The sequence below is a fragment of the Periophthalmus magnuspinnatus genome, chromosome 4 (assembly GCF_009829125.3).
Source record: "Periophthalmus magnuspinnatus isolate fPerMag1 chromosome 4, fPerMag1.2.pri, whole genome shotgun sequence".
NCBI classification, from domain to species: domain Eukaryota; kingdom Metazoa; phylum Chordata; class Actinopteri; order Gobiiformes; family Gobiidae; genus Periophthalmus; species Periophthalmus magnuspinnatus.
In genome coordinates, this window is record NC_047129.1 from 3,390,505 (window position 1) to 3,415,430 (window position 24,926).

A 24,926-nucleotide genomic window follows, 5' to 3' on the forward strand; every position below is an offset into this window, starting at 1 on the left:
TTAAGAGTTAAGTTAAAGGTGCACAATGTAACTTTTCCCGTTGGGTGCCCTGCTACCTTATTGTCTCCATGGAGATGTTATTTCTTCATCATGGAATGTTCCACAGTATCCACCTATTTTGCATTCATAAAATTACACATGCTGAAACATACGTAGTCGACTTACTACTAATACTTACAGGGTCGCCTCTCCTTAAGTTTAATACCATACTGTGGAACATTCTAAACAAAACAATAAAGTCTCAATGCGGACAAGTGCTGACCCTCCACCAGAAAAGTTACATAGGCTACCTTTAAACATCCTGTTGACGTCAAAATAAGTCCACTAGCTAAGTGCACGTTAGCATTCTTGTTGTTAGCGTTACAGTGACTTGCCTCTGAAAGTTGTGAAAAGGTAGGATTCTTGGGATGCATAATGTAAGTGAGAAATAACTTGCACCATGCACTACAAACAGTTTCAAATGAACTAGTTCTGTTCACATTTTAACAGTAAAAATCAGGTACAGCACCTTTAAGATAAGAAATCACAGTTTTATCACTATTAAATTGCATTCCCAAATTTGCACAGTCTTTCCTGCCCCACCCTTCATTAGCCCCCATACCATATTTATACCCTCCCTATCCCACCACTATCCCTCTATATCTCCCTCACTCTTTGTGCAGCAGACATGCATTTGTTTGTGTTGGGAGTTCTGTCTCTTTCCTCTGCACGGCTGGCTGGACACCCCGGCTTCCTGATACCATCGTCCCGTCCCAGATTAGCAGTGATGGGGGCGCCGTTAGCCCTGCCAGAGCCTCCCTAACTGCCACTCTGGTGCCTCTGCCCCTCACCCCCTTCCTCTCTCCCATACTCCCTCGCACAATGCACAAACAGCTATTGCATTGTCTGTGTATGTGGCTAGCTTATGAGGGCTTATGGGAGGGCATCAGGGTTGTTGCCGGGTAGATTTGCAACTCTGACATGGTGATAGGTGATAAAGATTGATTTATAGGAGACAGTCTTTGCTTCTGATTATCAGCTTCTGGATAACATGGTGGCAATCTTCAAACAGAAAACAATAGTTGCTAATGGGTTAATTATTCTGGTATTATCTGCGATCTTTCCAAGCTATGTCCAAGCTAGGGGGAGTCTTTATCAAAATTCAATTTAAAAAGTGAATTTGAGAATGTAAATACCAAGTACTAGTGCAATTGTTTTGTTTTATTCTACATTTATGAAGTTCAGGGGTGCCTTAAAACTTAAAAGTACCCAAACATTGTACTTTAAAATAGTATTATTCATGTAGGAATAGAAAGTAGAACTTACTCAAACTACGTCTCATGTGATTTATAATTTGAATTTAATGTAACAAAAATTGTCAACGTAAAGCTTTTGTCACTTTTAGACATACAATACTCACAGTGGGAAAAGTAACCACAGCTACTCTAAAAAGAACAAGTTTATTAAAAAGTTATTCATGTAAATGTTTTTGAGTGAAGTGCAAGTAGTGTCCTCAAAAAATATTTTCCCTAGTAACATAGTATATTTTCAAACATAGATAATAGTCAAACATGTGTAGCACGGTGATAAAAGTAATTTTGAAGTTGTTTTTGAAGTATTTGTGAGCTTTGATGTGGCTAGGTGCAGGTGGACCCCTCTTAGCTAACATAGTTATGACACTTCAGTGTTGTCCTGTGGTGAGTAACAAGGCTTAGATCTACTGCCAAAACCATCTCACTCAGACCCATTTAACACCAAAGATCTGAGAACAAACTTATGTACAAATGTGCGCATTTATCAAGACAATGATCTCAAGTCAATTTTATGGACTGCAGATGTAGAAGCTATGTACAAAAGATTGACAAAAATATGCTAAAACTGTGCTAAAAAGTAACTAGTACTTTTATACTTTTAACGCATTCTTTACTTGTGCAAGTACAAATTTTCAGTACTTTTCGCACCACTTATCAGAACTATAAGAAGCATGGTAATACTATAGAGACGACCATATGAATGCGTTGAAAATGTAATCCTATTGTCAAAATCAAGTTACAAATATAACACTAAATGGTTCTAGTGTATTAGTAGCAAGCACTGTACTTTACCTAGCAACAACATTTTGTTATTTAATTTGCAGTATTATTCATTTTTTGATAATCGCCCTCTAACCTAAAATTTGCCAGTTCAACACACACTTTTTGCTTTGCATTATGTCCTTGAGCAAGATACTCCACACCTCCTCTAATGCTGCAGAATTCTCGCCATGTTTCCATGAATGTGCAGCAGGGCAGATGTGGCTGCAGTAGGAGCTCAACATTCCTTCCAGGTGTGACTTTAAATAATGCATTCAGTTACAAAGCATCTATTATCAAGCAATTCCATTTGAAAACAATTTGAATAGTTCTTCTCTGACTACTACTACTACTCACTCAGCAGACAGGGACGGTCCTCTAATCCATTCCAGACATTCTTTCGTTGTTATTCACACACTTATCTCATTATTGATGCATATTTGTGTCTAGTTCTCCAGTTAGGCAGAATTATTGGTTGTAATTGATCACATGTGAATATGTGGCTGTTGACATGCTAAGCCAATGCATGCTTTACATAACTGAAGTTCCTCTGTGTTTACCATGGGTTTAAATGGACATAGACCACCACACTCCTCTCTCTCCTGCAGCTTTGGGTTAGCTTTTACCTTGCTACGGGGATTACTGTAAATGTATTAAGTATTTAAAAGATTTGGACAACACTTCAAACAAAGTCCATGCCATAAACAAGGTTGTAAATTATCTGCCTATGAATCTAATGTTGGATGGATTAGACAATGAATAAGCAGGTGACACCACTAGGCCAAGTTACAGGTTTTATCTGTGTAGAGGCAAACCTGCTTACAGTCAGAATGTTATAAAAAACACCTGTAAGTAAATAAAAATTTAACTAAATTAAATAAGATAGTCACTTAATCCCATACTTGTTTCCATAGAGACAGGCAGGTGTTGGACCAGAAAAGCTACATAATGCAGCTTTAAAGTAATTTATAACTGTATGAGACCAATGCTTTATTATGAATGTCAAAAGTGTAAAAAAAAATGAAATAACAACATATTATCACTGATACATTTTTAAGATATTATAAAATCAAGCAGTATACCATTCGACTTGAAATATTATTGTAGAGATTAGGGTCAAAGCACCTCAACTGTAAACTACATGATTTATATGCCTAAGTGCCCAAAGCTTAGTGTGACTAATTACCAATACCCCCTATCTTCAGTCCCTGGGGTGTCCATAGACAACAATGGAGCTGTAAACCTGTAGTTCTTGTGTGTTTGAGTGCTCGTTATGTGTGTAATTTGTCCTTTGTGTATTCCCGTAGACCGCAGTATCTTCAGACGTCACACTCACCCGAGTACGTCAGAGCTCTGAGAGACATTCAAATGTCACTGGTGTGTTCAGGCTGTGCAGTCAGGCCTGTACTGCGTAAAACAACATTGTAGACGCCAGCAGTGATAAGAGGGTCGTGTGAAGGACTAGGGGTAGTGTATGGAAGTAGCGGTTAGAGTGGGTTTGGAATGGGAAGGTCAAGACGTGTACCGATGTCTAGTAGATGGATTTTGGTTTGTGAGCACAGAAATTATAGACCTAAACAATGCTAAAAAGTCACAATAAAAAAAGATTGCTTGTTTTGACCAATAGCCTTCAACAACTTCAAAAAGTACTTGAGGGTTGTTGATACATTTTCACCATTCAAGTCTTGATCTTGTTTACTTTTTTCAATCCTAATCCTCCAGCTACGTACTGTTTTACTCTACAAGATCCAAACTTGTGATACAGTTGCAATGACATTTCCATGGTCCTGTACGGATGACACATTTCTCTAATGGAAAAATAGACCAAACAATATTTATTGAAAAATCCCATACATGGTTTACATCTTGAAAGCTTTTTTTCTACTGTTCTGTCTTTTTTAGCTTAAGGTTAAGGTATACTTTATTAATCCGTTGTGAGGGATGCATTTGACACATTTCTCAACCAGTGCTACTGAGGCAATCTCTCGGACCCATCTCCAGATCTTGAGCTGGGTTTGGTCCAGGACTACCTTTGCTGGAGGATATTACCTGTTCTGCATGTTTTGGGTTGATGCGGAAAACCAGAGTGTCTGGAGGAAACCCTTCCAGACACAGGGAGAAACATGACAACTCTGCAAAGAGAGGGTAGGTTTGACCAGGATGTTGAACTCACAACCTTCTTGTGGTGAATGTTAGCCACTTCACCTCTGTTGACCATCGAATGGTAAATGGTCACATTTTTCTATAGCGCTTTTCCACCTTCAAGGCACTCAAACCGCTTTACAACAAGGTACCACTCACCCATTCACACACACATTCATACACCAGTGTACGCAGACACTGAGGGCAAGGTGGGTTAAGTGTCTTGCCCAAGGACACAATGACAGCATTCATCTGTGTGAGCTAGAATCGCACTGTCAACCTATGGATCAGTGGATCTGACCACTCAACCAACTGAGCTACTGTCGCCCGAATGCTTTGTGCTTTAGACTTACTTTGCACAAATACCCCAACATTTTTTATAATCAAGAATACAGCTTTTATAAATATAGCCTGTCCGCCAGTTAGATATATTTAAGTAGCAGTGGTGGAAAATAAGTACAATTTGGAAAATACTGTGCTTAGGTACAATTTCTAGATATGTACCCAATATTGTTTTACTTTACTTAAGTAAATTTTAAAGTGGATACCTTTTACTTTTACTTCACTACATCTAAGAGCAGGTACCTGTACTTTCTATTACACTACATTTTTTTAACTGGACTGAAAAGTATTTTTTTTTTAGTTATTGTTTGAGGCCTGCAGAAAAGGCTGAGGATTTATTTTTAATGCTGCATTTGAGAAAGCAATAATATAACAACAAATAAACAAATAAAAACAGCTAGAATAAAACGATTGATTCAGTTGTTTCAGTGCTATGCTTTATCAGAATCATTACATCTGAGGCTGTATTATATCTCAAAATCTGTACAAAATACCTTTACTTTTTACTCTTTAAGTAGATTTTTAAATACCAGTAGGTACTTTAATACTGTTATTTTTAAGATTTTTTTTTATTTTATTTTTTTTGCTCCAGTATCTGTACTTTTATTTAAGTAACAAAATTGAGTCCCAGTACTTCTTTTACCATTGTTTAATAGCAATAATTGAATCTGCTGACAATGCTATAATTAGGGCTTTTAAACTATTACTTTTTGAGTGGTGTAGCTCCTTGCTTAACTCTAACTTGAATATGTACTATAGCTTAAAGGAGCGTCTTTTCCAGAATAACCTAGACAGGATGTTGAAAATGAATGTAAAAATAGAAGTGTGCAGTACAAAGGTCTTGCAGGGTCATCACTTCATCGCTGTGCGATGAACAAAAGATCTGCAGAAGGTGGTGCTCCAGTGCTCTATTTTTGCTGCGGTCTGCCCATATTAAATCATTTAGGAGCAACAGTCCGTGGAGCTTCCTGTGGAGGAAGAGGAAGGAAGAGAGTGGGCGGTGGATCAGAGGGTTCAGTCCTGTGAGGCTGTCTCCTGGCGGCCATGTTTGATCCCCCCTCCCCTCTCCTCTGTGGTTCCTGCTGCAGAAAGTGGCAGCAAATCACGGTACATGTGGGTTACCAATTATATATACTGGCTATACATTTGTTTAAACCACTGTTTGTAGAAATAAGATGTATTTTATGTGATATTAACACAATTGAGAACGTTGTTATATAGATTGAGTAATGCTTTATAAAGCCTGTCACTCATTCCACACTCAGTGATAAGCTATTATTGTAGCCACAGTTGCCCTGGGGCAGACCGATGAAAGTGAGGCTACAATATATTCATAATAGGGAAGGTGGAGTAAGTGTCTCACTGAAGGACACAACAGCAGAACATGGTCTGACTTTCAGATTGGTGAATGAGTGCTCTAACCATAGAGCCACTGTTCCCCATAGCAACCTTAGTTCATAGGTTATATAGTTAAAAGGGGCATATTGCATAAAATCAGTATAAGCGTATATTGGTTTTCTCAAAGTTTTATTCCTGTCGATTCACGTTTAAGTAATCCTGCATCCAAGCTCTTCACAAATTTCAGTTTTCACCGACCACCTATCCCTACACACTATACTGACTCCGAGTCATACAAGTAGAATTCAAAAATGTCATGTAACCATTTTTAAACAGTAAAATCAAATCCATAAATCTCACATAACCCTAAATACAATTTCAACCCAGAACATGCACATTAAAGATTTTGGCTCAAGATCTGGAGATGGGTTCCCAGGTTCCTGACAGGTTGCCCAGATACACAAGTTGCCGGGTCAAATGCAAATGCCCATGGGGACTATAACGTCTGTCAAAACAAATGTCCCAATACTGCAGCTTTCATTATACCTCCTAATGTTTTTGTATAATTATACAAATATTATACCAGATGCCTTCCCTGTACTACGAAATGTAGTTCCTAATCTGTGTTTTGTGTTATGTTCCAAAACTTAAATGCCACGCTATCATTCCCAAAGGTCTGATTTCCTATTCTTCTCATGTACTTCTCTGTATGAAACTGAGAAGGCCTGGAGCAGTTAAATATTTTCCCAGAAGTGTCAGTTGGCTTCATCTGAACTCTGAAGTGCATAAATGGCCAAACGTATGGCCCAACCTAACGGCCTGTTGCACAATTCCCACTTCCAGGGTACGAGCATGTTACGTCATAGAAAGACTTCCCAAACAGTTTAACAGAGCAGGGAGAAAGAAGTCCAATGCATGCACTTTCTCTTCTGTTTTCAACACAAATATTTCTAGTGAAGAAAAGGGAACTGATGCATTATATACCATAGTGTTATTGTTTGTGTGGCTCAAGATTCAGTTTACAGTGCACATTTTAAAGATACACTACATAACTTTTCTGGCGGAGGGTTCGTCACCTGCTTGCTACCATGCAGATGACATTGCCGTACTTGGAATGTTCCATTGTATGGCATTAAACTTGTTTATGTTCATAGGCACAAGCAGGGGAAACCATTGGGCCAATTTACAAGTCAGATCTATGGAGAGGTGAGCCAGCTCACAGTAACAATGTGTGCATTTCAAGGTGTCTGTGAGCAATAGAAACACAATACTGTGAAACATTCCTGGGAAAACAATAATATCTGAGTGATACACGCAGAGAGCAACGTCCCCACCAGAGTTGCATGAGGCACCTTTAAACTTGCAAGAGCATTAAAATTTGAGAGAAGACTGAAAGATAAATCCAGTACATTTCAGAACTAGAGGTAGCAGGTTTAATTATTAAGTTTCACTATGTAGCTTTTCTGGTGGAGCTTATGCCACCTGCTTATATCCATATGATGTTATTATTTTGACTATAGAAAAACTTCTTTAAAATGAACTTATAAAAATATTTAGTTCTCAGCATACAACATTTCACTATCTATAAATAAGTATTCAAATCGTGGTTGCAGTTTCGATAGTAGATTGCAGTGCAATAATAAAGTTCTCTGTGTACTCAATATTGTTTAACAGTCTTCCAGCAGAGCAGCGTTTGTCTTGTACTATGTGTTGAAACATTGACAGTAAAAGGGAGTGGACTTCACTTCTGCAGAAGAGGAGGCAGGCTTACAGAACAGAACACCATGAAATGCAAACTCACTACTTGTTACAGTAATAGTGCTGCTGAGGAAGAAGCGGTGATGGCATTGAAATCAATCTTAAAAACTCTAAGAATGTAAATTGACCATTACCACAACAACTAGCGAGCTTTTTTAACTATGCTATTATGTTATTTCCTCATCAGAAACATACCTGCATTCATGTTTTCTTTCGACCCCTTTTTTTCCTCAAAATTTAAATTCCATGGTCATGTGACTGTTGGAAAACTGCCTCGGCCCTCTTGCCAAAAAGTTAAACCCTCAACCAGTTCATCCCTATAGTCTCTACCCAGTCACATCTATCCATACTGTATACTATTTTTGTATACTATTGTTCTAGTGTGGTCCTTGATAGTGAAATTACATTCTTTGAGTAAACAGGCATTAACCTAGAACTCAAAACAGTCCCAGCTTATGATGTCTTTAGGTGGTAATCCAAGAAGTACTCCTCATTTGAACTTCACATGGATCTGCACTGTCAACTGTTACTTATATAATGACAAATGAAAACACTCAACTGCAACTAGCAGCTATTGTTTTAGATCCTAATTTGGTCAGCTTTACTCCTCAGTGCAACTGGTTGAAGTGAATATAGTCATAAACATTTCTGGGCATTGTTCTGTGGAGTGGCTTATGTCTTTTTCAGACATGTTAGTGGACCAACCCCAGTGGACACTAGAGTTAATTCTGTTTACTTTATGGTAAACAGAACAGGTCGGTCTTGTTCAAAGACACCTCGCATCATTCAAACCACGTACACACCATGAACCACGTAAGAGGCCATAAGCTGATCATTAAACTTCTATGACAATGCACGTCAGGCACTCTGAGCCCTATGAATACGCGTGTTCACGTTTGCATTCCCACTGATTTTTTCTTTCATCTGTGGCTAAATAGAACTACAGCTGTATGCACTTGTGGTGGAAGAGCAAAAAGCTTTTTGAAAGACAGACAGGCCTAGGCTGACCTGCATAGACAGACCCAGATTCACCTGCGCAGACAGAAGCAGGAGGACACTGTCACTGATATTAAATTTATCAAAATTTCTGTCACACAGCAGCTCTGCAGTGTTCATTCATACAAATATATGTGATTTGAGCATTTTTTGACCAATTCCAAGCTTACAGCGGACTGCGTAGGCCGGTCGGTAGGGGTGGAGCTGCTCCGAGACCTCTGATTGAAACACTCTCGGAACGGCCATTTACTGCGGTCCAGAAGGCGACTGTTGGGTTCTCACTGGCCCAAGTACACTGCTCTAAGAGAGAAGGCTCTTTTACATTGACTCAACTAGTGGCAGTGTGAAAATTACCCTAGTTCAGGGGTGGGCAAGCTTTTTGACAGATGAGCCAGAATGGGTTCTAAAAGTTGACAGAGGGGCCAGGCAAGAATATATATACTGTATATGTATATATTACATTAGAGATTTGGCCTGTAACATGTAGCAAAGGCTCATTGTACAAATTGTTTTCCAAATGTATCAGTTAAATTAATAATTAATTTATAAAATTTCTGTTAAATAAACAGCAGAAAAACTCACATTCAGTTTTATCAAGTGCCAAAAGATTAACAACTTGTTGAAAAGGTAAATAGAACAAGGTTTACCCTTACCTATTTTAATACAATTTGGTCATGTTTGGCAGCCCAGATTAAGCCCAAAGGGCCCTGTGTGGCCCTGCGTGGCCCTCGGGCCGTAGTTTGCCCATGTCTGCCCTAGTTTGTGGTATACTGTCTCTATGTCTAGCTGATATTGACATAATTGTTAAAAGTAGACTATTTTTCTTCCACCAATTTCATTTGCATTGCTTGTGTTTTGTCTCTAATTTTGTGCTTGTAATCAGGCCATAACACTGTCTCCAGGTGTAACCTCACATGCCTTCCTTCTGCATGTGTCCTACTTACCACTGCACGCTCATTAAAGGGGATGGCAGTTGCGTGCACTTGTGTTCAGGACACTCAGTGCTACCAACCAGGGATAGCACACAATATAATGTAGAGCAAACACATTATTTTTTAGAGATAATATGATAATTCATTTAGCTAATACTTCCATTATATGAAGCTATAAAAGGCAACCACTTGCATCAAATGACTTATAATTTCAGATAATGACTGGACATCCTTGGAACATTTTGTAATAGAACTTTGATTCCATGGGCTAGACTGTATTTAATGATAAATGAGTCACTTAATTATTTTTTATATTCTCTTTTTTGTAGGTCAGATTTCGTGTGAAGAATGTCATCCAAAAGTGGGAGCAGCTTCGCCCAGGCTCGACGCATGGTGCAGCAGCTTCGGATAGAGGCCAGGATCGACAGGATAAAGGTTCTTAAATGATTATAATAGGCATGGATCTCTGTTCATTTTTTGATTAATGCAAACTGGGCCTTCTAATATCCTTTCCTGTCTTATCACACCACATGGCCATACCACCTCAGTAAACTAAAAAATGTAATAATTGTGCAATATTCCATTGTACATTGCACACAAATTTATTTGTCTGTGTATTTCTAGAATTAGCTTAACATCACTGAGTATTGAGGGAAAATAGTGCAATGAAGTGCTTTGAGTATCATGAAAATCTAATTACAAATCTAAGGCTATTGTCTATAGACTATACTTTAACATAAAGTGTGTTGTAAAAGCGGTGCTGCTGCACACTGACGGCATAATTATACAAATGTTATTGACCATACACTGAAAGAGCCGTGTGCATTGCTTTATGATGCCTTTAGATGAGAGCAGCTTGACTGGGCTGTCCATCCTGCTTCCTATCCCTGACTGTAAAAGTTGTTCTAATGCTGAACATGTGCCCAAAATGTATATGAATACTATCCATTCATTTTCTTCCGCTTATCCGGGGCCGGGTTGTGGGGGCAGCAGTCTAAGCAGGGACTCCCAGAATTCCCTCACCACAGACGCGTTCTCCAGCTCCTCCGGTGGGACCCCAAGGTGTTCCCAGGCCACCCGAGAGACATAGTCCCTCCAGCGTGTCCTGGTTCTTCCCCGGGGCCTCCTCCCGGTGGCCACATCGGTGACTTCAGCCAGGGTGATGGACGAGTCCGCCTCTGGATTCCCAGTCTCTGCTTCCTCCTCGGAAGACGTGACGGTGGGATTGAGGAGATCCTCAAAGTATTCCTTCCACTATCTGACAACATCCCCAGTCGAGGTCAGCAGCTTTCCACCCGCACTGTAAACAGTGTTGGTGAAGCACTGCACCTCTTTGAGGTCGTCCGATAGTCCTCTTCCATGGCCTCCCCGAACTCCTCCCAACCCCGAGTTTTTGCCACCGCGACAGCATGGGCCATGGCACGCTTGGCCCGCCGGTACTCGTCAGCTGCCTCAGGAGTCCCACAAGCCAACAAGGCTCAATAGGACTCCTTCTTCAGCCTGACAGCTGTGTGTGTGCGTGTATCTCTCTCTCTCTCTCTGTTTCACTCTTTAACTCCCTATTATTGACGCAATCAGAGCAGAGTAATAGCACTATAGATCTGTTTAGAGAAAACCCAAATCCATGCATTTGAATTTGTCTGCCACTCTCTACGCAGGTATCCAAGGCCTCCTCTGACCTCATGCGCTACTGCAGTGAACACGCCAAATATGACCCTCTGCTTGCGGGCATACCTGCTTCAGAAAATCCCTTCAAAGACAAGAAACCCTGCATCCTTCTATAGGCCAACCTATACCAGCAGTACCCCGACAGTTCAGACCTATTTTTTCGCTACAGTTGATAAGCAGATGACTTCCCCGCCTTCGAGCAGGATTGCAGATAAGAGGACCAAAGCGGTGGATCAAACAGAAATTATTTGAGGTTGCCTTAAAAGAGCTAGCAAGCACATTTGTCTCACTTAATTGTTATCTAAAGTGATCTTAAGGGGCTAGTGAAAAGGAGGGGTACAACTTGAATAGGGGAGAGTGTTTTGGGCTTATTATCCCAGCATGCGATTCTCAGTTCGTCAAGGTTCATCTCCTCTCGCCTCAAATGTGCTAGTAAGAGGAAACGTTGCTGATACACAAATAGCAATATCCTGTATAAGAAACCTTGTCTGGTCTGTTGTTATGGCTTAATTCCAAAGGGATACCAATTTAAAGGCCCTACAACTGATTCAATTGTTGTACAATTGTTTCCCATGTATTTAAGTAAAATTCATCTTGCTCCAGTTCAGATATATTGTATAAACATGTATTGAGGACAAAAAATATGTCCACTGCGTGTTGTCTGCATCTAATTAGAAAATGTTTTATTGTCTGATAATCAGGAAGTGCCCAGTTAGCATGCTACTTTTTTAGCTTTACTGTGACAGCAAAACTCGGCATTGGTCTTTAAAAGTTGTGAAAAGCATGTGTAAATTCATCGTAGTGAATAATTGGGATGTTCAGACTGCGTAAGGTAAGTGAGGAATAACTTTGGACCACTGCAAACCATTTAAGATTTACTTTTTTAAGACTTTAACTAAGTCCAATCAAAGTAACCAAACTAGCTTTTAATCTGTATCAGCATTTACACTTAATCTCTTTATGCCATGAAAAATGGTACGAGATGTTCCTGCTAAACAACACAATGTACCGTTCAAAAGGTCAGGCCAGTTTTGTGCCTTTGTCAATAAGAAGATAAATCATGTTGCAAAGCACTTAGCTTAGCACTTAGTAGCTTAAAGGCACAGTACCTAATTTGTATTGTCTTAAAAACATGGACAGAACACAGATATGGACAGAAAAACTAGTTAATTTCACTGTGAACAGTTTGCAGTGAGCCAAAGTTACCTTATGCACTCAGAGCATCCTAATAACTTTTACTTTTCACAGCTTTCAGAGGCCGGGGTTTTGTTGTCACATTAAAGTTAACAGCGACTAGCATGCTAATTGTGCACTTCATGATTATCAAACAATAAAACACTTTATAATTGGATGCAGACAGTACCCAGCAGACTTAGCTTTACCTCAAGAGTTGCTTATACAATATATCTGTACTGGGGCAAGGAAATTTTGCTGGAAAACATGGAAAATCAAGTACAGGCCCTTATAATAATGTTTCTTTTAGTCCCAAACTGTATAAGCAATTTCCAATTTTATCATATTTACCTGTCTCACAAAATACTAAATTATCAAAATCATGCTAAAATGCTAGGTCACGCTTTACAAAATCTTTCAGCCATGTGAAAGAAGTGTGAAATCCCGTTAAATTCTCCAACAGAGAAAGGATGTCTTTTGTAACACTCAATCCATCACATTATTGACACAGATGAAGCTAATGTAAAGTCAGCTGTTAAATGGTCACCATACTAATTATAGAGTTTTCATGTTATGGGATGCTGCTATATTGAAGTGCATTAAGATTGATTTGAATATAAAAAGCAAAGCAATAAAAATGTGCTAATTAGTTTGTGCTATTGTACATGTTTGTGGTGAAGTTATTGTTTAAAATAGTTGCGACCACTGACTCCAACTGAGGTCAATTTGGAAAATGTTTAAAGCTGCACCATGTATAATTTTTGATGGAGGGTCCACCACCTGCTTGTCTCCATAGAGATGTTGTTTTTTGGCATTAAACTGTATTTCCATGGAGATGAGCAAGTTACAGGTTAGATCTGTGGAGCGGAAACCCCACTCTAGGATCAATGCATGTTTTTCATTATTTTTTTAGCGTTAAAAACATGTGTAGTTCAATATGCTAAATTTAATACCGTACCAACATTTTAGGACAAAGTGGGCAGCGGACCCTCCACCAGAAAAGTTAATAGTTATTTTTGTAATATACTTATGCAAAGATGTTTTTTTACATTTGCTCATAACTAAACTATAAACCATGTAATGCTGCAGTAGTATTTGTTCACAAATTCACACACAGCTGCTGTAGTTAGTTTTTTTTAGAAAAGGTACATTAAGAATTGATTTACAATGTACTTTTGCGCTTTTGATACTGCAACATGTAAAATAAAAGTAATGTACTATTATTTTTCCTTGTCTATAAATAAGTGTCATTTCTTAATTATATGAACATTTTTATATTATCTCCTGTTTATATAAATGCAGTAGGAAAACTACAAAGCCGAAATGTGTTGCTTTGCCTGGAATATCCCACAGTATGGCATTGCACTTATTCATCTCCAACAGACCAGGTTACGGGTCAGATCCATGCATAGGTGATCCAACTCACAAGAGTAGAATAGAAACACTTGTAATAGAACAAAATAGATAAGTTAAAACCATACTCACATTCCAAGCATAGCAATAACATTTTCAGGGACACCAGCACCAGAAAAGTTACACAGTGCATCTTTAACATCATTCTTGCATTTATATCTCTCTTTTCAATTTGTGACTTTACGCAATGCCCACTGTTCTTCTCAGACATTATTTCTTGATTTGTACATAGGTGTGATGTTTCATACATATTTGGGTCAGGTCGTGTTTGTTGGCCTACATTGATAGATCCTCTTGGCTTTGCAGAGACCGATTGAGTTTCCAGAAAGTCCGGCGAAGAAGCTTTGGGTTAATCCAGTTTCTATCTGTGCAGTATCTTACCTATTTAGCCTCCTTACTGTGAGAAAGGTGTAAGGTCTCTAAATGGGGTGAAATGGCTACAGGCAATATTTTGATCTCTGGTTTGAGGAGTTATTGTAAGACTTTCGAAAGATGTATCAGCTTTCACGTTTTTGCATACTTGCTACAGATATAAGGCTCTGGGGAAAAGGAACCATATAAATCATGGTATTATGTTTCTAAACTGAAAAATCAAAGGTTGACTTGGTAATTTTGTGTAGATGACAAAAAATGACAGTATAGTTAAAGGTGTAATTTTTCTAGTGGGGGGTTGTCGCCTGCTTGTCTCCATGGAGATGATATTGCTTTGCTTGGAACGTTCCACAGCTATTAAATTACTTTTTTTAAATCTTGGAGTGAGGATAGAATTAAATTTTGCAATCAGAGATGAAAAATGTATGTAAAATTTGCGTGCTAAACATTTTGCACATTGGAAAACTATCATTGACAATATAGAGTGAATTGTTCAGACTCAACTCTCACACCCCTCCCTTCCAGAACCTGTGAGCACCAACGTTAACCCTGGAGGTACATGCTTTTGTGTTGAAACTAAGTCTATTAAAGGGTCAAAGGTCACATCAACATTTGAAATCAGTTTAGATAATGATTTGATTTGAGTGGTGTATGTTATAATGCTAGTTGTTAGCTAAACTACTGCACTGGTTTCTGAGGGCTGTGAAAAGCACTTATAAACTTGTTGCAGTGAATAATTAGGATGCTTGAAATGCACAAGGTAAGTGAGGAATAACTGTGGACAACTACAAACCAAGTTCTTTTTGTCATGTTTTTAAGACAGTAAAAATTTGGTACAGCGCTTTTAAATGTAAAATGACAAAATGGTTTATCTAAATTTTCCTCTAGCGCACTTACATTTCACTCTCCAGTGCAGTATTCCCTTGTCTTTCCCTTTAGATTTTACACAGTGCACCTTTTAATATTGTCAGTCCCACCAAACCAGTGCTTTTTCCATCACACCCAACATTCCTTTGCAGCCTTAATGCTTTTTGACCCACTTCTCCTGCCATAGCCACCAGTGCCACCTCATCCTCCTGCCTGTACACTGCCCCTTTTCTGTGCAGGGAAGCTGTTAATTACAAGTCCCACTATTGTCCTAAGTGAGCATTCAGGGCCTCTTTTCACTGGGTTATTTTTAGCAGCCGAGCTAAAGTACTATACGGCTCTAGCACTGAGACATGAATAGGACCTGACTCATGCTGGCCTTGTCCCGTGACTCTCTGTGTGTGGCTCTTTGTCCCTCCCCACTCATCAAAAAAGGACCTGAATGAGTTCTAGGGTTCTCTCTTCACACAAGAGTTCATGGGTGAATAGATACTTTTACTTTAAAGTGCAGAAAAGGTTATAATATAATAGAAACATTTTACTTTACAGAACTTTTTTGATGGATCTTGTGTTCTTTACTTGCCAAAAAGATCATAGTATGATATTGCTCTCCTTGAATGTTCCACAGAATGGCATTCAACTTACCTATTTTGGATTTGTTCAGTTATAGTGTTTGTATTGCTTAAAATACCTTGAATTTCTTCTCCACAGATTTGACATGTAACTTGGCCTGGTGGCATTACCTCTTTGTCTCCATGAAGACAGACATGTTAAATGCCATACTGTGGTCATTCCAGCAAAAGCAGAAACCTCTCCATGGAAACAAGTTCGCAGACCCTCCAACAAGTATCAGTAAAAGTGAAGTAATTGAACTGCAGTATTGTTAAAGGCTACTCACAAATGTAGAAAACATAGCAGCAGAATTTTGATGGACAAACTGAAAGTACTCATGGGTTTGAACTGTTTCATACATTTGGAGACATTTTTCCTGTTTGAAAGATATATTTTGTTTTGAATTGTTAACAGCTATGGCAATGCTCATAATTTTTCATTCTGAAACACATGAGTAGGTTGGTCAATCTAAAGATAGATTTGTCTCTTTCACATGAGTAGTAGTTTTGAGTGAACAAAAATTATCTATAGCCAGAACCTGCCCTACATGTAAACTGCTACCAGTACTATCTGCAGTAGAGTAAATTCGAATGTAGGGGTGTATGTGTTTTGCAGTCACAGCACTTTTCCTCAAATACAGATCTTGAGTCTCCCAAGTCTTATAGAGTATTAAAAAAAACCTTGCATGCATTGCATGTTCCCATCCCGGTGATTTTGATGCAGTCAGCTTTAAATTTAGCTTGGATTGCATGGACACAGCAGCCATGGAGAAAGTGGTGAACAAAGGGAATTCTCCTCCTCTGAGTGAAACTGGAGACCTTTGCTGAGTCAAAGGTCAAGTTTTACGACAGTTCCCAGACAGGTTGACTTAACTAATCTCACTCTACTATCATTCACAAAAGGAGGTGTACATTTAGACCAATTCATCAAAATGCATGTCTATGGATGGTGGGAGACAGTAACAGTAATGGAAAACTAGGCTAGTATTAAGCTAACAGTATGCACTTTGAATATCGTTTTTTGACAGCACAGATTACACATAGATATCCGGTTCTATCAAACTGTTTTTATATGTTTTTTCACTGACTTTAAGAGGAAGAGAAAAACTGGTTTAATACTGAAACTGGGGCGCATTAGCGCATTAACAAATATCGCCTAAGGTGGCAAAAAAAACTATTTGAATATATTTTACTCACAAAGTATTTTCAAGTAAAGTCAGAATGAAATAAGTAGACATCAGGGACAAAATTATTAATTACAATTGGATCTTTGGCTTTTAAAATGATCAATATGTACCGTTGTATAACAAAATATATCTTTTGAATGGAGAAAAGTCCTCAAAATGTCACATATCCGGTAGCTGAATCTCATGAGGACTAAAGCTTGTATTAATCAAAATGTGTTCCAAACCAGTTCCAAGAATATAAATTATGTAATCAATGACTAATGTAAGCCTAAAAAAGGACTAAAACATGGATTAATGGATCGTTACATCCCATAACCACAATCTGAGAACAACTGGTCTACAAAGTACCTTGACACAGTATATTTTGTTTACAGGCAAAGTATGACCCGATACATCGTCTTCCTCCTATTGTGACATTTGATCATTTTTTACCTCAGATGCCCTTCCTTCCCTGTCCTTTACAAACATACTTGGGAAATACACACAGACTAAACATGTTACTTTGTATGATTGGCATATTTTTCTCCAAATATTTAAATGTAATGAGCAATATTGATACTTTAACAACATTTGACTTAAACTGTTAGGGGTATAGTGAAAAAATCAGGTGATTTTTAGTAATGTTTTTGGCATTTGAACATCCTAGATCTCCCAGTCCTCTTCCAGGGCTGATTTCCAAAACGCATTAACTTCTAGTACTAAGCAGGCACACTATGTTACTACTACTGGGTACATTTGAAAAACATTGGCAACAGAGAACGTAAGCTCAGAACAGGTTTTTATTTCATCCAACTTAACAAAAAGGTATAAATCCATGAACTTTGCACAATAAATATCAAATTCATCTTGAAACATAAAAAAACAAGACGGCCAAATATTGCATTGCCTTTAGAATAACTAGAAAACATTCCCTTCTTAAGATCAGCAAATTGACTTAAATAATATAAATAAATACGCAGACTTGGATTTGTTGTGTGAGGATCGTGTTAAGTTCTGAATGAATTGGTCTTTCCTTCTCTCCTCTCCTCTCCCCTCCTCCCTCTCTTGCTCCAGTGCTGCCAACCACATGTCCTTATCTGCAGACATGATTGAATTTCCGGTTTCTTTCTCGGCAAATCGCGTAGTCACCCTTTGGAAATCCTGGAAGGTGCTTTAGCTGAGTCATGCTTGCCTCAGCTCTGACCCACTAAATTTGCAGCTTGCTTCCTGGTGCACTTTGGTTTGATTTTGTTCTCTCTTCTCCTTTCAGCGCCTGCTTCCCCTGTATGATCCATGGAGGGGCCCGAAGGAGTCCCAAGACAAGACATTAACACTTGTGCAGTTAATATCCCATTTTTTTGCACACACAGTAGTTTAAAATCCAACAGTTTTCATCGGTCGGGGAGGTTGATAACTGGTACCCATTGGTCCAAGCAGCGGCTGTCTCTGCAGAATCTGTTGACTTTGCTCAGTGCTGGGTCTTTGCAGAAAGAAGATTGAGGGTTCTGCAAAAATAACAAAGAGATGATGATTAGTTAATGATGTGTATAATGAAAATGTATTGTAACAATAAATATGTAACCTTGCGACTAAAATAAAGCATGTTTTTCATTATGGATGGTTTTTTTGCATTGAAAAACATCCTTAGTGTGAGTGGGCTTGCATTTCCACAAAAAATGAAGGGGGGGCTCCTTCTGCTTATTTCCATGGAAATGTTGTCCTTTGGCTATAATCTTCTACAGTATGACATAAAATGTATCCATCTTTGTGGAGAATGTTCCAAAGTATGATTTTAACATTTTTTTCATGAATCAGACTTTCTACCTTCAGAAAGTTACATACTATCACAAAGTTTTGATTTTGACTTATGAATTACTATGCCAGCATAGTTCCAAATATTATCTATCTTATCGCAAATATTCAATATTGCATAGATCACTGGTTCGTCTTTAGGTTCTTACAAACCCAGCACTTAAACCAACCTCATACAAACAGTTACATTTGCAAAGAGGCAAGACAGGAGCATCTTCTCCCAGCTTTATTTAACATACAAACTCCATAGCAAATGCTAGAAACAACTCTTTTCAGCCCTTGCCAGCAACAAAGCTTCCACAGATACCTGGCCAAACAATAGCTGCCTTTCACAGCCTCGTGAGAAGTGAGCAATAGGAAGCCCTAAGCAGTGTTGTAAGCACTTGTGACTAATGACACTTACTGTAACTAGAATGCAGTGTAGGTCCAAGTCGGCTGCAGGCTTCACCCCTCCACCCAGAATCTCAGCGAGACGCCGCATGTTGCTCACTCGCAGGATGTTGATGTAATTTTCACAGCAAAACGCCTGGATCAAGGTAAAGTGAATCTGGAGAGCAACATCCTCCTCCTCATCTGTGGCTAACAGGCAGAGGACCACGTTGTCTGGGTCACTGTTGGAATAAGAATAGAGGAAAATTAGCTAACAAGGTGAATATAATACATTTTATTGGTCATTTTATATATCTATCTACCACTGCATATTACAGTTTGAAGTTAAAAGTTAATAATAAGGGTAGTAGTAATTTCCTTTTGGTCGTTGCATGGCTCTTAGGCACCTTAGGTCAAACATTGCATAACATATTGGTTTGGAATTAGCAATGGCATGGCTAATGTAAGGGCTGATAGTTTCAGGTTGCATAAATGAGAAACAAAATCTCCAAATATATATAAAACTACATATAATAACCAAATATGTAACCTTCTCAACTGAAATAATACATCTTCAATTCGAGTTTGAAAAGTTAGTTACCTTGATTGGAACTGCATGTAATAAAGTCATGATATTCAACGCATCTAATGGGCTCCTATTTGCGCACAGGTAATGTTGATTGGACTATTAAAACTTACGCATTAAGTGACTTGGCTGCCTCATAAACTCCCACAGTGATGCAACCCTGAGGCAATGCAGAGCTCAGGACCTCTTCCAGCGCTGTGGCCACCGATTCCATCCTATAAAACACAGTGTCACAGTCAATCTATATCCATTTCACAAGATTTCACTTAACAATTAGCCTACATTAGCATATCCACTATTTATTTTTGACAATATAGGCATAATATTAAATAAAGTTGCAAGATATAAAGAAAATATAGGCTATGTGTGGTGTGGAATGCTTTTTGAAGAGAAGATAATCTAAGAAGCACGCATTTTGTTAAGTTTTATCAGATTCGCTAACAAAAAAAAAAAAACAAGCTAGCACAATTTGGATTAGTTAGCTAAAAGCCGGTTAGCATGCTAGCGGCGCACAGACGTTGGCTGAACTCTGCACTTGTCCGAACTTGTCCCTCCAAATGACGAACCGGGCAACAACGTGCAATAAAACTAACATTAAAAAAACATAATCGTAGAGTAATTCCGTATTATTAAAAAGCATGCACTGTTGGAAATTTGCAGCAAAAAATTTAAAAAATTAAATGCGTAAAACCTCCCCAAAAATAGTCGAAATTGCGCGTGTAGATATTGATGCAAAATGTTCACCAACCTGTCCGATGAGTTTTCCCCACTGTTTTCTTCAAACGTCATATTGCACATCCGTAAGGCGTTAGATCCAACAAAATCCAGAGCGGAGATGTGAAGGTGCGTACTACTCTGCGCGCTGTCAGCTTCTGTGTGACCGTGCCGCTTCGTGCACTGCTTGTATTAGCAAACACTACAGCCAGCCCAGGACTGAAAGGAGCCGCCCCGGTGCCAGACACATTTACATACGCCGCTACCATTGGCCCCAAGGTAATACTACAGTAAAAACACTGGTCTCTCTACACGAGCCCTGTGGACACTGCGACCCCATGTGGTTTCGGTTGCAGCCCGTGTGCAAACTCGGGTGACCTCAGCTGTGAGATGAGCAAGACGAAACACAGCCAGTTAGGTCACAGTGCAGGCTTTGTCACATGAGACTGCATCTCATTGATGTATTATAATGCAAGATAGATGCCCATCAGCGAGAAATTTTTAGTCTATTTTCGATGGAGCTAAGACTACCATGTTTGTTCTTTTAAATATGCATTAGCCCAGTGTTAGAAAGTAACAAAGAAAAAGCAGTGAAGTACTGTACTTAGGTATACATTTTACGTATCTGTACTTTTAAAAGTACATTTTACAGTGGATACTTTTTACTTTTAGTTTACTTCACTACATTTGAGGGCTGGTATCTTTCTATTACATTACATTTTTGAACTGGACTAACAGGTAAAAGCATTTTTTATTATTGTTTGAGATATGCTGAATAGCCTGAGTCTTTTTATTTTTTAAACACAATTATAATTTGAGCAAACAATATAAAGCTATTGATTCAACTGTTTCTGCTGAACCAAATTCAGCACACTAAAAAACAAACAAACAAACAAACAAACAAAACTTTTTTACTTATTTACTTCTTACTCTTTAAGTGCATTTTTAAATGGGTACATTTTTAAATGGGTACTACTTTTACAGAAGTAGAGTTTTTTCACGTGATTCTTTTCCCCTACTTGAGTTTTTTTGTTTTTGTTTTTGTTTTTTTTTGCTCCGGTATCTATACTTTTTCTTAAGTAACAGAATTGAGTACTTCTTCCACGACTGCATAAGGCTATATAACTTTTTCAGATGGAAGATCCACCACCCACTTGCCTCCATGTAGATGTTAATGTTCCACTGTAGCTTTGGACCTACTGCCCTAGCTATACACAAATGATTACAAAAAGCAGCAGTCTAAGCATCAAAGAGCTGGATTAAACTGGATTCAGTATGACTCTAAAAAGGTGCATATTGTGCTATTCTATTTTTTGGTTGCTGTTGACTTTTTATCTCAACTCTGCCTCCCTCTGCAGGTGGCAGTGGCAAGCTTCTTGATCTGAGGTACTACAGTAAGTGCCCTATTATAGGCCTGGCCCTCTTGACCCTCATGAGTGGAGTGAGGCATAGGAGACACTAAACAAGTGTTTGGCACAGAGAAGACAATTGGGCTGCAGGACCATGCCACTGTGTACCATATTTTCGGTCAACACATATTTTTAAGAGCACTTCAGCAACAACTTTACTATAAATAGTGTTTCCAAAATAGTTCTAGGCCAAGCTGTGTAGCCTATAGGTTCAATAATTTTGTTTAATTTCTTTGTTTCTTTGCATTGCTATGATAATGATATTATCATAGCAATGTAAAGAGAAGGGTTGTCAAAAATGTTTAGTTTTAGTTTTGTTTTTAAGTTTAACGCCATATTGTGGAACATTCTAGATAAAACAATAACCTAATATTTCATAAAGACAAGCAGGTGGTGTACCTTCTGCAAGAAAAGTTGTATAGTGTACCTTTAAACTAGTAGAAAAAAAAAAAAGATGTTCATTTGGACCAGTATCATTACTGTGTATAGCTAAATTTGAACTGATTCCAATCTATAGTCTAATAGTTAACTATATTGGCTATACATGATTCTTCTTGTTGTTCTTCTTGTTGTTCTTCTTGTTGTTCTTCTTGTTGTTGTTATTGTTATTATTATTATTATTATTATTATTATTATTATTATTATTATTATTGTTATTATTATTATTATTATTATTATTATTATTATTATTATTATTATTATTATTATTATTATTATTATTATTATTATTATTATTATTATTATTATTATATTGTGGTATCAAAATGTTACCTATGTGTTTGACCATTATTACTCTCTTACTTACTCAGATAAACAGCGCCCTCCGTTGGCCTGTTTGATTAAGTACAATTTCTCCCTTTTCCTGCAAAATGACTGACTGAGCCGCATTCTTTTCGCTTTTTACCCTCAGCTCCTCAAACTGATCCCAAACCAGCTCATAACTTTTCCCCTCTCTCGAGTTGATGCATCTCTTCTACCGGCAACGTGGCAAGGCGCACTTTTTTTGTTTTCCATGTAAGTTAACTTTACCAATGCTCAACGCGTGTGTATTTTAAACGAATTTAAACGGAAACTACTTGCAGTAATTATGTTTTAGAGAGAACTATTTTAAAGAGATTTTTCTGCTTTCTTAAATTTGAGCTGTCAAAATCAGGGCGTGCTTCGTTTTGTTTACCCTGCCCTTTGACTCATCAAGGGCTGGGCTGGGACACCACAGGCAAACATAGGAAAAGATAGAAGATGGTAAGGTTTGATTTGTGCTTATCCATACGTTTGAATTAAATCAGTGTCTTTATTATTTGGGATTACAGTGAACTTTTACCCCTTGTTATCTTTAGGACTACTGCTGGTGGTATCAGTGGGTTGTTTGTTATCAGCTTGGGAAATGATGTGGCAGTTGCAGTTGCACTTTGGGTTTACAGAACATTGTAAGTATCCCAAACAAACAAATTAGATTTCAATTTTCTTTATGTTTAACTTTTATTTTCGCTTGCCAGGTTTGAAATTGAAGGATGGAACACAGAGGTCGGCCCAGATCACAAATGGGACAACCCAAAACCAGGGACCCTAGACTGGATTACTACAAGTATCCAAACCAGGAGAGAGGGCAGTGCTACCCTCTGCCAGACCCCAGAGAATGGGACAGGACCTGGGGCCACCCTGAGTCACGCTTCATGCCCCCTATGGCCAGTCCTGTGAGGGGAGATCCTTACACCTACGGACCTCAGCCCTATCCTTATGGGTATGGATGGGGAGAGCAGCAGCAACCACATTCAAGGTATGCATGTTGTAATAAGGGCAGTATTAATTACAATTTATTTAATACTTTTTGTTATCCAATTTCCCGTTTTTTTAAGATAGCATTTTTGAACATAATACACATTAGCTGTCTATGTTCTTACTGGAATATGACTACATGAAAAAGAAATTTGAACTGTCAACTTGCCACGACTAATTTTAAACAACAAATGTTAAAATAAATGATGTACACAAAATAGGCCACTCTAAATATAAATTGTATTGGATTAATAGTAACTAATCATATTCTGTAAATAAGTTACAACCTAGTTATAATCAAACCTATAAAAAAGAAGAAAAACAATATTGACTAATTGAGAAATTTTTTGCATAGAATATTAAAACCATAGTATGTAACATTTTCACCAAATAATAGACTCGGTTGCATTTATTGTATTGAAAAACAAAGAAAACATGTGTAATTACTGTTAGCAGGCTTGCATCTCCACAAACCTGACTCTTTTTTCGCCTGGGGGAGGGCTTCCTGGTTTCTATGAAAGTGTTGTTCTTTGGCTATAATCTGCTAGACTATGGCATAAAACTCATCTATCATAGAGACTGTTCTGAAGTATGTTTTTTTCTATTTCCATGGAATAAGGAAGGTGACTTTCCACCTTCCACTCTAACTATACATAGCACTGACACATTCTGAAAATACAGCTGATAGTTCACATATTAATTGCCTTAAAAAGTAATTTCCATATTTCGAACGTGCATCCACTCAGTTATAAAATATGTTGGAGGACCTGAGTAGACAGTAAGTTCAGATAAGGCCAGCCTTAGCAGAAACACTCACAGCAGAGTACGCTGTCCTTACTGCGCTAGAAATGTTTATACTATTCTACATTAACTTAAGCAAGGAGACACAGCTGGCATTTAACAGTGTTTGTATAGTGTATGCAGCCACTACTCATGTTAGTTTCTTTTTCCAATGGAATGAAATAATATACTTCCCAATGTACTTCAAACTTCTCAGTAAATGCCTTGAAATATCTACTTGAATAAAATCTACTAGAAACAGATCTCGCTATCGCTAGCACTTTTAAACATTTGTTGTTGTCATGCTTTACTGCTACTGTATTGTTATAATATTGTGACATATACTGACATTTTTATTTAATTCTTAATATTTAGAATGATGCGTTTTCAAATAATATCATATTCAAAACCATGTCCTAGCCTTCACTATTTAACTGGGATGGGGGACAGACAAGAATTGCTAATGTTGATATGCTGATCATGCTGTGGTAGGATAAATATAACGAGATAATTCACCTTTCTAATATAAATGACCAGATTTACAAATTTTGGATGTTATGTTGGACTATCTAATCTAAAATACATGGTTATTTAATTATTGTTTAATTTTGTAATAGCTCTTAAGATAAAGATACAGCTTTTTCAATATTT

At 38.0% G+C, this 24,926-nt stretch overlaps 3 protein-coding genes and 1 long non-coding RNA gene across 4 annotated transcripts in view; 3 read left to right on the top strand and 1 right to left on the bottom strand.

The window, feature by feature from the left end:
* The window catches only part of dr1 (down-regulator of transcription 1), a 57,093-nt gene extending 46,515 nt beyond the window's left edge, over window positions 1–10,578 (top strand). Inside the window, exon 5 of the mRNA XM_055221383.1 lies at window positions 10,566–10,578. The gene's annotated coding sequence lies outside the window, so the exon portion shown is untranslated. The remainder of the gene's footprint in view (window positions 1–10,565) is intronic.
* The window catches only part of gng12b (guanine nucleotide binding protein (G protein), gamma 12b), a 50,878-nt gene extending 39,221 nt beyond the window's left edge, over window positions 1–11,657 (top strand). Inside the window, exons 2-3 of the mRNA XM_033965414.2 lie at window positions 9,889–9,994; window positions 11,218–11,657. Coding sequence (XP_033821305.1) covers window positions 9,908–9,994; window positions 11,218–11,343 — 213 coding nt within the window. The 5' untranslated portion in view covers window positions 9,889–9,907 and the 3' untranslated portion in view covers window positions 11,344–11,657. The remainder of the gene's footprint in view (window positions 1–9,888; window positions 9,995–11,217) is intronic.
* Window positions 11,658–17,886: 6,229 nt separating this feature from the next.
* On the bottom strand, window positions 17,887–20,550 carry gadd45ab (growth arrest and DNA-damage-inducible, alpha, b). The gene is made up of 4 exons (XM_033965553.2): window positions 20,345–20,550; window positions 19,710–19,811; window positions 19,045–19,252; window positions 17,887–18,334 (listed from the first exon to the last, which is right to left on the bottom strand). The coding sequence occupies exons 1-4, from the start codon at window positions 20,392–20,394 to the stop codon at window positions 18,221–18,223; spliced, it is 474 nt and encodes a 157-aa protein (XP_033821444.1). The 5' UTR covers window positions 20,395–20,550; the 3' UTR covers window positions 17,887–18,220.
* Window positions 20,551–22,764: 2,214 nt separating this feature from the next.
* Window positions 22,765–23,490, top strand: LOC129456203 (uncharacterized). The gene is made up of 3 exons (XR_008648687.1): window positions 22,765–22,961; window positions 23,057–23,146; window positions 23,216–23,490. It is a non-coding gene; the product is annotated as an uncharacterized LOC129456203 (long non-coding RNA).
* The last annotated feature ends 1,436 nt before the right edge of the window (window positions 23,491–24,926 follow it).

What these genes read in the sequence shown, in the direction of transcription:
- gadd45ab (XM_033965553.2), bottom strand. Translation starts at nt 20,394, where the DNA reads ATGTGCAATATGACGTTTGAAGAAAACAGTGGGGAAAACTCATCGGAC. An exon ending in GCAGCCAAGTCACTTAATGC is followed by an intron (nt 19,253 to 19,709) that starts GTAAGTTTTAAT and finishes TTATTCCAACAG; the next exon opens with TGACCCAGACAACGTGGTCC. An exon ending in TACACTGCATTCTAGTTACA is followed by an intron (nt 18,335 to 19,044) that starts GTAAGTGTCATT and finishes TTATTTTTGCAG; the next exon opens with AACCCTCAATCTTCTTTCTG.